General features: G+C 43.6%; 1 protein-coding gene across 2 annotated transcripts in view; it reads right to left on the reverse strand.

The window, feature by feature from the left end:
* The window catches only part of stxbp5l (syntaxin binding protein 5L), a 437,021-nt gene that overhangs the window by 129,339 nt on the left and 295,379 nt on the right, over positions 1-12,303 (reverse strand). The window contains exon 20 of one of the 2 annotated variants that reach the window (XM_078232987.1): positions 12,109-12,174. The exons of the other annotated variant lie outside the window; for it this stretch is intronic. Within the exon in view, the coding sequence (XP_078089113.1) occupies positions 12,109-12,174 (66 nt within the window). The remainder of the gene's footprint in view (positions 1-12,108; positions 12,175-12,303) is intronic. 2 annotated transcript variants of the gene reach the window in all.

Below are 12,303 nucleotides of genomic sequence, written 5' to 3' on the forward strand. Positions count from 1 at the left end.
AGCAATTTCTCACATTGTCAGATACAGGTGTTGTAGCTGTACTGGAACATCTTGACAGGGTCACAGCTAGTTCTAGAGTATGTCTTCAATACAATTGTTGGAATGTTGTCAGGGCCCATAGTCTTTGCAGTATCCAGTGCCTTCAATAATTTCTTGATATCATGTGGAGTGAATTGATTTGGCTGAAGATTGGCAGTTCAATTCTGGTCACCACACTACCAGGTGGATGTGGAGGCTTTGGAGAAGGTACAGAAAATATTTACCAGGGTATTGCCTGGTATGGAGGGCATTAGCTATGAGGAGAGGTTGGAGAAACTTGGTTTGTTCTCACTGGAAAGACAGAGGTTGATAGATGTCTGTGTTTTTCCCATCTGTATTAGACCTTCCAAAATGCATTACCTCACATTTGTCTTCATCTACCATCTCTCCGCCCAAGTCTCCAACCAATCTATATCTTGCTGTATCCTCTGAAAGCCTTCATCGCTATCCGCAATTCCAGACCAACCTTTGTGTTGTCTGCAAACTTACCAATCAAACCAGATACATTTTCCTCCAAATCATTTATATATATTACAAACAGCAAAGGTCCCAGCACTGATCCCTGAGGAACACCACTTGTCACAATCCTCCATTCAGAAAGGCACCCTTCCATTGCTATCCTCTGTCTTCTATGACTGAGCAAGTTCTGTATCCAACTTGCCAGCTTACCTCTAATCCCATGTGACTTCACCTTCTGTACCAGTCTGCCATGAGGGACGGTGTCAAAGGCCTTACTGAAGTCCACATAGACAACATTCACTGCCCTACCCTCATCAATCATCTTCGTAATTTCCTCAAAAAACTGGATCAAGTTAGTGAGACACGACCACCCCTTTGCAAAACCATGTTGCCTCTCACTAATACATCCACATTTCCAAATGGGAGTAAATCCTGTCTCGAAGAATCCTCTCCACTAATTTCCCTACCACTGATGTAAGGCTCACCAGCCTGTAATTACCTGGATTATCCTTGCTACCCTTCTTAAACAAAGGAACAACATTGGCTATTCTCCAATCCTCTGGGACCTCACCTGTAGCCAGTAAGGATAAAAAGATTTCTCTCAAGGCTCCAGCAATTTCCTCCCTTGCATCTCTCAGTATTCTGGGGTATATCCCATCAGGCCCTGGGGACTTGTCTACCTTCATTTTTTTCAAGACCCCCCAATACCTCCTCCTTTTTGATCTCAACATGACCCAAACTATCTGCACACCCTTCCCCAGACTCATCATCCACAAAGTCCTTCTCTCTGGTGAATATTGATGCAAAGTACTCATTTAATATCTTGCCCATTTCCTCTGACTCCACGCATAGATTCCCTTCCCTGTCTTTGAGTGGGCCAACTCTCTCCCTGGCTATCTGCTTGCTCTTTATCTATGTATAAAAAGCCTTGGGATTTTCCTTAATCGTGTTGGCCAATGATTTTTTGTGACCCCTTTTAGCCCTCCTGACTCCTTGCTTAAGTTTCTTTCTACTTTCCTTGTATTCCACACTTGCTTTGTGTGTCCCCAGCCTCTAAGCCTTGACAAATGCTTCCTTTTCCTTTCTAATTAGGCTCACAATCTCTCTCGTTATCCAAGGTTCCTGAAACTTGTCATACTTATTCTTCATCCTTACAGGAACGTGCCGTCCTGAATTCCTATCAGTTTACACTTGAGGATTTCATATTAGTACAATTAAGTAATTTAAAAAAACTAATGGATTAGATTCTAGCTGCATTTAATGGTGTGAACAACTGTTAAATAGCTAAGTAATTAACACAGTATCCAATTACTAATTTATTTAGCATCAAGCAAAGTGCATCGATTTAATAAATCAACACCTCAAGTGACCAATTGGTCCAAGAAATCAACACCTCAGGTGACCATTTGGTCCAAGAAATAAACTTTAGCTAATTTACAAAAAAGAATATAGTTAATTATAAAGATACTGCAGTGCAGGCAGTTGGTCAGGATTGTAATATGTGGGAGATGTTGGACAATGAGACTGTCCCTAACTGTCACACCCGCAAGAAATGCCTTTGTTTCAAGACACTCCGGCTCAGAGTCATTGGACTGGAGTCCGATTAAGAGACACTCTGGCACATAACTAGTAAGAAATGCTGGATAATTTACTCAGTATAGGCACACACCAGAAGCAAGCACATAATAATTAGTTAGATACAAAAAAGGAGGATGCCAAAGCAGAATACAACGAACTTAGGAAAAAAGTTAAAGGAAAATATCTGGAAGACAAAGAGAATATGCAAAATTAAGTTGTCAAGGAATATGAAAAGAAGTAATGAAGTATTCTATAATCATATGAATCACTAAAGAAAAAATAAAGTTGGGATGGGGTCATCAGGGATAAGCTCAGACAATGAGAAATGGCAGAAGTATTGAAAAACAACTTCACCTCGGCTCTTACTAAAGACAACAATCAACAATAGCTAGCAAATGATCTTAAAACGATTAATACAGTTGGAATAGAAAGGGAAAAAAACAGACAAATTAGCAAACTGAAAGAGGATAAAATCCCACATCTGGATGATTTACACTCATGCATACTCAGGAAAACTAGGGAAGAGATGCAGGGGCAGCTGTTAATATATACAAAAGTTCCATAGAAGAGGGGGCTAGGTATTGTTGCACAGTGATATCTCTGGGTCAGATTCTCCAGGACGTCAGGACTTGATGCCCACAGAAGGTGCATTCATAATGAGGACAAACGCATTGACCATCATCCTGCAAACCTTTACAATACACCTGATGGCAGGTAGTAAGAGTGGAAGAGTTTTCTGGTCAGTCACACTGCAGAAGGTAATGGCAAACCACTCCAAGTACTTTGTGAAGCATAATAATGGACCCATCTAATGGAAGCCCATGGTAGTCAATGCCCTCTTAGGGCGAAGGTACCTCGTGGAGAAGAGGGGCTAGTGCCAGAGAACTGGCTGGCAGCAATTACTGTTTCTATTTACAAAAAAGAAGATAGAACAAAAGCTGATAACTCTAGACCAGTCAGCTTAATATCACTGACAGGAAATATACTGGAATCTATATTAAAATAAATGAAGGAAAAGTACCTGGAAATAGAAAATATAATTTAAAAAGTAGTCATGATTCCAAAAAGACCAGGCCAGATTTGACTAACCTGATAAAATTCTTTGAAAGGATAAATGAAAGAGTACTTAAAGGTATTGGATTTTCAAAGGATCTTTGATAAAGTACAAAGCAGGATCATGACAAAATCAGAATAGATGATTGATAGCAAGTTGGTTGAAAATAGAAGGCAGAGTAGAGATAAGGGCAGTTCTTCAGATTGAAAAAAGGTAGAAAGCAGTGAGTACTGGGATAACTGTTGTTTATAATTTACATTTATGAGCTGGCCTTAGGAATAAGAAACTCAATATCAATGTTTACTGATGACACCAAGCTGGGGTTATACCTAATGCTGAGGAAGAAACCATCATAGTACAAGAATGCATTAGCAAACTTACAGACTGGGCAATTATGTGCTTGGCAGCAGCAGGTTGCCAATTACGACCACTTGAGGGACTAATTGAGGACATAATGATTCTGCCAGGATCTTCCTGGTGCTGGATAGTCCGCCCTGTGGAGGCTGAATCCTGTCAGATACCTGGGGTCAACTACCTAGCAGTAGGCTGGGTAAGTCTATCAATGCCTCCTTTAAATCCACCATCCAGGAATCAGATGGGGATCATAGGACAACAATCGTGACCACAAGCAATTCTGTGGAGGTGTTACACCTCCATAATGATGACCTGCCATTCTTTATTTTTTATTTCCGTGTGGCTTCAGAGTGTGTCTCCATCTTGGGGCACACTTGTTGTCTCATACATGTTTCAGCAGTACCCAGCACTCTCAGTGGGACTGCTGGCAATTCATATCTCTGGGCCCTGGGGTTGTGCCTCCAGACTTTGGAATCTAGCCACGAAGGTGACCACCTCGGTGAAAATTGGCCACCTCTGGGAAATTGAATAGATGAGAGGAATGCAGGCACCCTCAGGGTCAGTCTTCAAAAACTGTCCTGACCCCTGTAATTAAGACCAGCATTTACACCTTAGGAACTAAGAAACTGAATGAGGTTGAAAAGCGAAGGTGCCTATCAACACAGATGGAATAAAGTCATTAATTAATAAAAGCAGCATTGCAGGTCAGCAAAACAATTTAAAATGCTAACAGACCACTGGAATTTATTTCTTGGGGTATAGAATTCAAAAGTAGTGAAGTTAAGTTAAACTTGTGTAGGAACCTGGTCAGGTCGCTCTTGCACAGTTCTGATGTCCAAACAATGGAAAGGACATAAAAACACGTGAGGAAGAACTATAAAGATTTACAAGGATCAGAACTGAAAGACTATGGCCCATGATTCTCTGGGCCCGCTAACTCCCTGTGAGAATCGTGATGGCCCGGAGAATTGGGTATCAGCCAACAAATGAGCTCTCAGTCCACCATGCTGGCCCCAATTGGGGTCCTGGCCAGACCAGGCGGGGGCTCAATTAATTTTTAAATGGCTTCTTGAGCATGTCATTAGCAGGCTTGGAGATCTATTCAATGGCCTCCCGAGATGTTCCCACCCCTCCGGTGGATGTCATGTGGTCCGAAATTGGTACAGGTCCTGAAAAGTAAGAACCTGGTGGAATGCACACCAGAGGGGGAGCAAGGAGGTAATTCACTACTTTGAAGTTATACTGGGGTGTACAAGGTCTTCCTGGAGGGTAGGGGTGACCTTGGGGCTTCCCCCGGCTATTCTCCTGGGACGGGAGCGGCCTAGCTGAAGGTAAACATGCTGAGGGGTGGCCTGACTGAATGTGCTCATACTGTGGGGGAAGGGTTGAGAGTAATCACTAACGTGCCACTCTGGGGCAACTGACCTGTCATTATGTACCTTTTTGTTGGTTTCAACTCGGCCAACGTTGTGGGCTTCCATTAGATGGGTCCATTATTATGCTTCACAAAGTACTTGGAGTGGTTTGCCATTACCTTCTGCAGTGTGACTGACCAGAAAATTCTTCCACTCTTACTACCTGCCATGTCTCACCTGTGATGTCTACTTCCCCAGTGCCGTCCATCTGGAAGTCTGCATTACTCTCCAAGGAATTGACTGGTACACTGAGCTTGTTCCTGTTCAGTGAATAACCCAGACCTGTTGGCATATGCCCATGAAATTCTCCTAGTCACTGGGATTATCAGTCTCTGTAGGGGCTTTGCCCTTTCAAGACTGACTGGCCCATGCACAAACCCTCAGATTGCTTATCAGTCACAGCTGTAGACTTGGTGAAGGAGGGGTCAGCCAATGAGTGTTATCTGAATGATCACATCAGCTGTACCATTCCTCCTCAGCAGTGGCTTCACATCTCCAGTACACAAGTTCCTGACACGTCTTATACAGGAAGGCACCAGGGTTCCTTCATGAGCCACCTGCCACTGTGCTCCAAGGGAAATGGAGGAGGAACTCGGTGGAGTCCATCATGGGCATCTTGCTGTTGGGGACACAGGCTCTTCATGTGAATGAGAGCGTCAGTGATGTCTGAGGGTTCAAACACCAAAGCGTGGTTGTAAGGTCATCTAGCGGGAGCGGATTGTTAAGTTAGGTGGGAGCTCTGAAATGGCCTGGATTTGATGGGGGTGGAAAGGGAATGGGGGGGTGAGTGTGGGAGTATCATGTGCATTAGCCAGGCGTGAGTGGAAAAATTGCCTGTTCTTTGTGTGGCCACACTGCAGCTGGAGTGTGATGACGTTTAGGGATTATCCAACCCAGGGCCCATAGGTGGGTCTGGGGGATCAGGGCATGTGTCACCACAGGAGGCAGATCCTGAACATCAAGGGGCTGCTGCAGAGACTCAGGTGCCAGCCACCCATCAGACCATGAAGGGGACACAAAGACAGGTGCTGGTCTTTCAATGGGATGTCGGACAACGTGTGTTGCTGAAGACTGCGCCTTCGATAGACGATGTAGCATCTGCCAGGTTTTCGCTCACCTGGCACTGAGAGGAGGAGGGCGACACCCACTCCCAGTGACTGTGAAGGTTACTGCAGCCTTGAATTTCTTTATATCTGGATTGTTCCAGGGCTCAAGTGGGGACATGTGTGGAATTTGACAAACCTCCGTGTAGAGGTGCATTTGCGAAGTGGCGGATGTCCTGTATGCCCGGGATTCTGATTACATCACCTTCTACCAGACCAAACCAGGCCTACCAGGATGCCCAGGTTGCAGGATTCTCTGTCATTGCTGGAATGCTCCAAATCCAGGATACAACAGACTATGTCGCCCTTCGAGCTCCGCCTCTACATAGGATGTCCTTCATTAACAGGAAGGGATTCCATTCCACGAATATCCAGCTGGTGTGAGACCACCTCCTGAACGTTATGCGTATCTGTGCACACCATCCTGGGAGTGTGCACGACTCCTTCATCCTGGGATAGTCAGAGATACCCAACATCTTCAAGGGTCACCCTCAACTGAGGGATTGGTGAGTGGGGGACAAGGGCTACCTGCTAAGGTAATGGCTGATGATGCTCCCACAACATGTTCCCCTTCCGCCCTCCAAGTGTCAGCATGACATCACAGGCCGATGTGCCTGGGTTGGCAGTGTCAGCGGGTCTCATTGCAAGGATGGAGGATGACAACAACTCACTGAGGAAAGCTGTGGTATTCCTCAGAATCTGAAGCTTGACTCCAGCCTGTCTGATAACATGTCACTTACCTCCTGGTTCATCTTTGTTAGAGTGTTGGGTTCACTTGATTCCCCACAATAGTAAGGGGTTGAGGGCGGGGAGGCTCAAGGGTGAGATCTTTGGGGTCTTGGATTGGTGATGCTGTCTAAAGTGGATGTCTAACGCTGTTGCTCTCGGAGGTCTCCAATTAGGAATGAATGTGGAGGCTCTGTCCGAAGATCTGAAGCAGTCGACATAGCCTGCTTCCCCAATATCCCCCAACTCCCTCTCAAGGGAAGGACGTAATATTGATAGGTCACTCAGCACGGAGGTGACATGTGCTTAGTAATGACAAGGTACAATTGTTGTCCCGTTCCCCCCTAACTACAACTGTGACACCTAACTTATGCCTACTTAGTGGTCCTCTATCTTCCTCTTCTTTTGTTCCCTTCCATTCTTTTTGTGTCCCCATATTGCACATTGGAGGTGGAAGCAGCCTACTCATGACCATGTCCTCTGGCCTGTGATGGCAGGCATCCTCTGGAGGGTCTAGACCTGGAGGGGCCCAGCTGACTTTCAGATGTATCCTGTTCTGCCTGCTGCTCAGGAGGAATGTCAGTGTCAAGAAGCGGAAATTCAGAATGACTGGTGATGGCCTGAGTCTCCAAGGCCCCAAGTTGGGCTCTAGCACTTCCTCCTAGCTCAATGTGCTTGTTGGCCTCCGGGTCACTCCTTGGGACAGAGGGATAGCTGGAATGAGTTTCAGAAGCCTCTCCTTCATCATACATTGCCAGTCCTGGAAGACCGCCATTGCCTGCATAATGGTTCCAATGGCTTCAGCCATGGCCCTCAGAGATTGGGCTATGTTGTGCATGCCTTCTGCAGTCGTCCTGTGTGACTGGGCAATGTCCCTCAATACCAGTGCCATGTCCATGTATGAGTGGGCCCTGATGTCCAGGCCCTCAGCCATGGGCATCACCAAGTGTGTCATGCCTTGAAAGTTGTCAGTCATGGTACGGACATCTTCGTCCAGGCTTTCCACTGTGGACACCGTCCTTGCAAATGTTGACCTGGATACCACTCAATGCTGGCACCATCGTCTGTGAGATGAGGCTCCTGGACTCCTCCAGTTGTGCCTGCATTTGCTGAGATTGCAGATACCGCTTCCTGTATTGTTTGGCTCTGCTTTTGCATATTCACCATTGCGGGGATGAACATTTCCAGAGGCCCGACATCTATCTTGGGGCTATCAGGCTTCTGACTGGCCGCAGCCTTGGATGTTCCAGCCTCCACCCGATGTGCAATAGCAGCAGCGTAGTCCTCACTAGAGTGTGCCCCTGAAACCTGTCGATTAATGTTTCCTACCAAGGTAGTATCTCTGCGCTGGTGTTTGGTGCTGGTGAATGCGTTGACGAGATTTCAGTGTCCTCCCCGGAGCTGTGACCTAGGTTGCTCTGACGGATTGGACGTCGGGATGTAAACTCTGATGGCCCGGCCTCATCTGATGGAGATCCTGCAAGGTAAAGGACATGGGCTCAGCTGGTGGAAATATCAAGGGTGTGGAGGATGATAGGCTGACTTGAGTTAGGTCATCTGGATCACAGTGCATTGGGCTCTTACTTGCTTGGGGTCTGGTGACCTCGCAGTCAATGGCCGCTCGCTCTTGAGCCTTAGCAGCTATTACCAGGGCCTCTCTTCAGAGGGAATGGGGACTTGAATTTTGGGGATGTCCCTGCTCATTTTTGCCTGCTCCTCTTGTTGATGTCAATCTTTGCCTCTGGGGACACAAAGACTACAGAATGAGAGGGTGGCCTGGCTAGAATGGGGGGTTGATAGCAGGTGTGGGCATGGGGTTTGGCCAATCAGGAGGTGTGATGAGGAGTGCTGGTGGGAGGCGGTTCGAATGGGGATTGCGTGAGACAATGTTAGAAGGTAGCACGGTGGGATAGAAGGGGTTTAAGGTGAGGTAGCAGAGGTGAGAGACATGAGTGATGCCAGAGCACAGAAGTGGACACTCACCCTTGCAGATCGGAGGAGGTTTTTCATCTTCTTGTGGCATTGCATGCCCGCCCTCTTGGTGATGTGACTGGCACTTACTGAGTCAGCCATCACTTCCCACGATTCAGCAACCTCCTTGGCTGATGGCAGCTTCCTGCGAACTCTCAGGAAGAGAGTAGCCCTCCTCTCATCCACAGTTTCCAGCATCCTCTTTATCTCTGCATCCAGGAATGTGGGGGCTTACCCTCTCCCTGCCATTTTGCTAGTAAAGTGAGGTTGCTGTTGCAGGGAGAACTTAAAAACTGTCCATGCTTGTAAAGACCGAACAGTTGATTCTTGACTGCAGCGAATCAGGTGCCAGATGAGTTGGGAATCAGTTTGAAACATGTGGGGGAGGACTGGGCCATTAGCATATGCTGAATAGGGCATGCACGTTACTGCTAGTGCTAGTGGACAACACTTCAGATTTCCCGCTGATGTGAATACTTCGTGCCAATTTGGGAGAATCGTGGCCTATAGCTCTGAGGCAAAAGTTAACAGGTTAAAGCTTTTTCTTTATAAAGGAGACTTAGAGGAGTCCTGATAAACGTCTTCAAAATTATGGGCAAGGTAGATTTTGAGAGAATGTTTCCATGTGGGAGAATCCAAAATGAGGCCATAACTACAAGATAATAGAGAAAGAATAATAGAGAAAGAAGGGGAAGTATTTTTAATGAGAGAGTAGTTGGAATGTGGAACTTACTACTACACAAAGTGGTTGGGCAAATGGTTTAGATGTTTTAAAAAGGAAATTAGATGAGTGCATGAAAGAAAGGGAATAGAAACATATTCAAAAGGCTGAGTTGAGGTTGAGGAAATAGGAGGAGACTTGTACAGAGTATAAACACGAACCTGGACTAGTTGAGTCGAACAACTTATTCCTACACTGTATATTCTATGTAAGGAAACTCAATATGATGATTTTTTCGCCGCCTCTTCCATTTTCTTTCAATCTTTCCAACCCTACTAATTGCCTGTTTACTCTTCCAGTCTTCAGATCTGATGTAAGTGCACAGACCTGAAATGATAATAACCCATCCTTTCTCTTTACAGAGCCTGACAGATCTCTTGTGAATTTCCAGCATTTTCTGTTTTTACTTAAGTGGCACTTCATTCTAGTGCAGATCAGTACATTAGCAGTAATGCTATGAATTGAGCATTTATGTATGAAGATGGGAGGCCTGTCAGCATTCCGAAATTGACAGTCTGAATTTTGGGACTACAAAAGCAGATAGGCTCTTGTAATATTGCAAGTTGAAAGCCAGGTATTAGCATAATGCAAGGTCAAAAATGTAACTGGAAAAGGGAGTGAATGCTCTTCTCGTTTCATTTTTCAGGTCATTTCTATGTAATTTTGACAAATTGAATATTAATGCTTATTTAGGTTACTTATTGTTTGTCCTATTTTTGATGCCTTACTGTTCATCTCTGCTGGAGAAGATAATTAGGTAAACATTGGGCAGGATTTTCTGCCCCTGCATGCCTGAAGACTGGAAATACATGTCTGAGCTCAACGGACCTTTTAATGGCCTGTTGAATTTTCTGTCTCACATGCTACAATTCCTGTGATGGGCGAGATGAGAAATTTTCAACCATTGAATTTCAATACATCATAATAGTTAGCTAGCAATGGACACAAATATAATTTTTGCATTGCAGTTTAAACAGAAGGTCAGATGAAAATTCTAACCCAATGATCATAAAGAAAAAAAGTCCTATTGATTATTATTGGCAACAACAATTGGCTATTGCTATTACTAATTTTATTCATGAGGAAAAATAAATGCATTCTAAAGTAAAACATAAAACAAAGTCGCACACTGTCAAGTCGAATTATGTTCACAATAGAACCCAACACAGTGACATGTTTTTCTCTGGCTCAGTTTGATTTTAGCTTCTCTTTCTCATAGGGTGTTATTACTTCCTAAAGCACAGTTACTCTGATCAGTTTCAATTTCCATTAGCATTAACAATCAAATCAAACGAAGATCTGGCTTAGGGGAGAGACGCCCAGAAGAAAATGCACCAACTTCTCCAGTCCTAATGTAATTATTATATTTGTTGAGTGATCCATTCAGCTATGAGAGTCCTAACAGTCGTTGATCTTTCAAGTACTGCAATGCATCTAACCTCAGTGGTCTCCAAACAGAGGCCCATAGTCAGATTTCTGACCTGCTCTGAATAACAATTAATTTGTGTATGATTCACAATGTTCCTTCATAAAGGCAGTAGTAAATCATTTAAAGATTTAGAGATCACAAAGACTTAGTAACACACTTTCATACTTTGATGTAAATTCAGAAAAGAGGAATATATTGACATTTGTTCAAATAGAATGCTTTATTTGATCTAAACTGATTGGAATCATTTTTTTTCCAGGAACATTGTGCACCGAGAATATGCTAAAATTTAAATTGCTGAAAATTACTATCAGCAGCAACTGAACAAATAAAAGCTTGGCACATTGGGAACTTCAATCATGTTACAGAAAAAAATCTGCATGAATGGAGCTGACCAATATAACCAAATTTAGATTATTTTGCATTTCTATTCTGATTACTGCATCTTCAATATTTTCTGCCATTATACCATAAAGACCATGAGGGCTGAATAAGTTGGAGAGCACTGGCAAGTCTGATACCTTGCTCTGTACAGTGGATTCTGCTTGATGTCAATTCTAATTATTAATTTCATATACAGTAGTCATTTAAATTGCAATTTGTCCTTTGTGAATTCAAGTCTGATGCCCTTTTGCTACTGAGAAAATTTATTATAATTGTCAAAAAACGTCTGTGGATATTTCTAAACTGGAATTGTAACCTTTGCAAAAGGACAGCAGCATTCAAAGCATAGAGTAACTGATCATAAATTTATAGTGATTTTATTCTGAAATGTTTAATCATAAGTATTATCCTGGCACGTAATTCTTACGGAAACATTTTCAGCTCGCAAAGTGACAAATGCAGGAATCCAATGCACCAAATTTTTCTTAACCTATTCAATATTTGGGCACATTATAGACCATACCTTTTTGTTTTAAGTTAATATATGGATAACTTAGTTGCCACACAAAAGAATACTGGTATCTGTCAGTTATACATATGCAAAAAGTAAAAAGAAATTACAAGATGCTGTGACAAAATATGTATAACATCTTTATTAGGACAACACATTTTAATCAATGCTTTTTCAATAATTATTATGGAAAATCATAATTACTTTAAAAAGGAGCAATTAATCAAGAAACCATATTAGCTCTTCTCTTAGAAGTTGCAACTCAAAATATTAATTCTGTCAGCTGCACTCAAGTGTGGCAAAACAATAGTAGTCATCCATCAAAAACAGAATAAAATATGGTCTACTGACATGCATAACTTACTCTGATAAGATGTACGGAGCCGTTTCAGTGAGTATAAGCTAGACAGGCCACGCATGCAAAGAGTTTCTGTCAGCATGCCAAACCATCACCAGCAGCAGGCAGGCAGAGGAGAGAAAAACAAACATAGGCTAAAGTGAAAGGAAGTGGCATCTTGCTGTCAAATACCAAGTCTTCATTCAGGGACATGTCGGAGAA

Source organism: Mustelus asterias, chromosome 17, assembly GCF_964213995.1.
Source record: "Mustelus asterias chromosome 17, sMusAst1.hap1.1, whole genome shotgun sequence".
Taxonomy (NCBI): domain Eukaryota; kingdom Metazoa; phylum Chordata; class Chondrichthyes; order Carcharhiniformes; family Triakidae; genus Mustelus; species Mustelus asterias.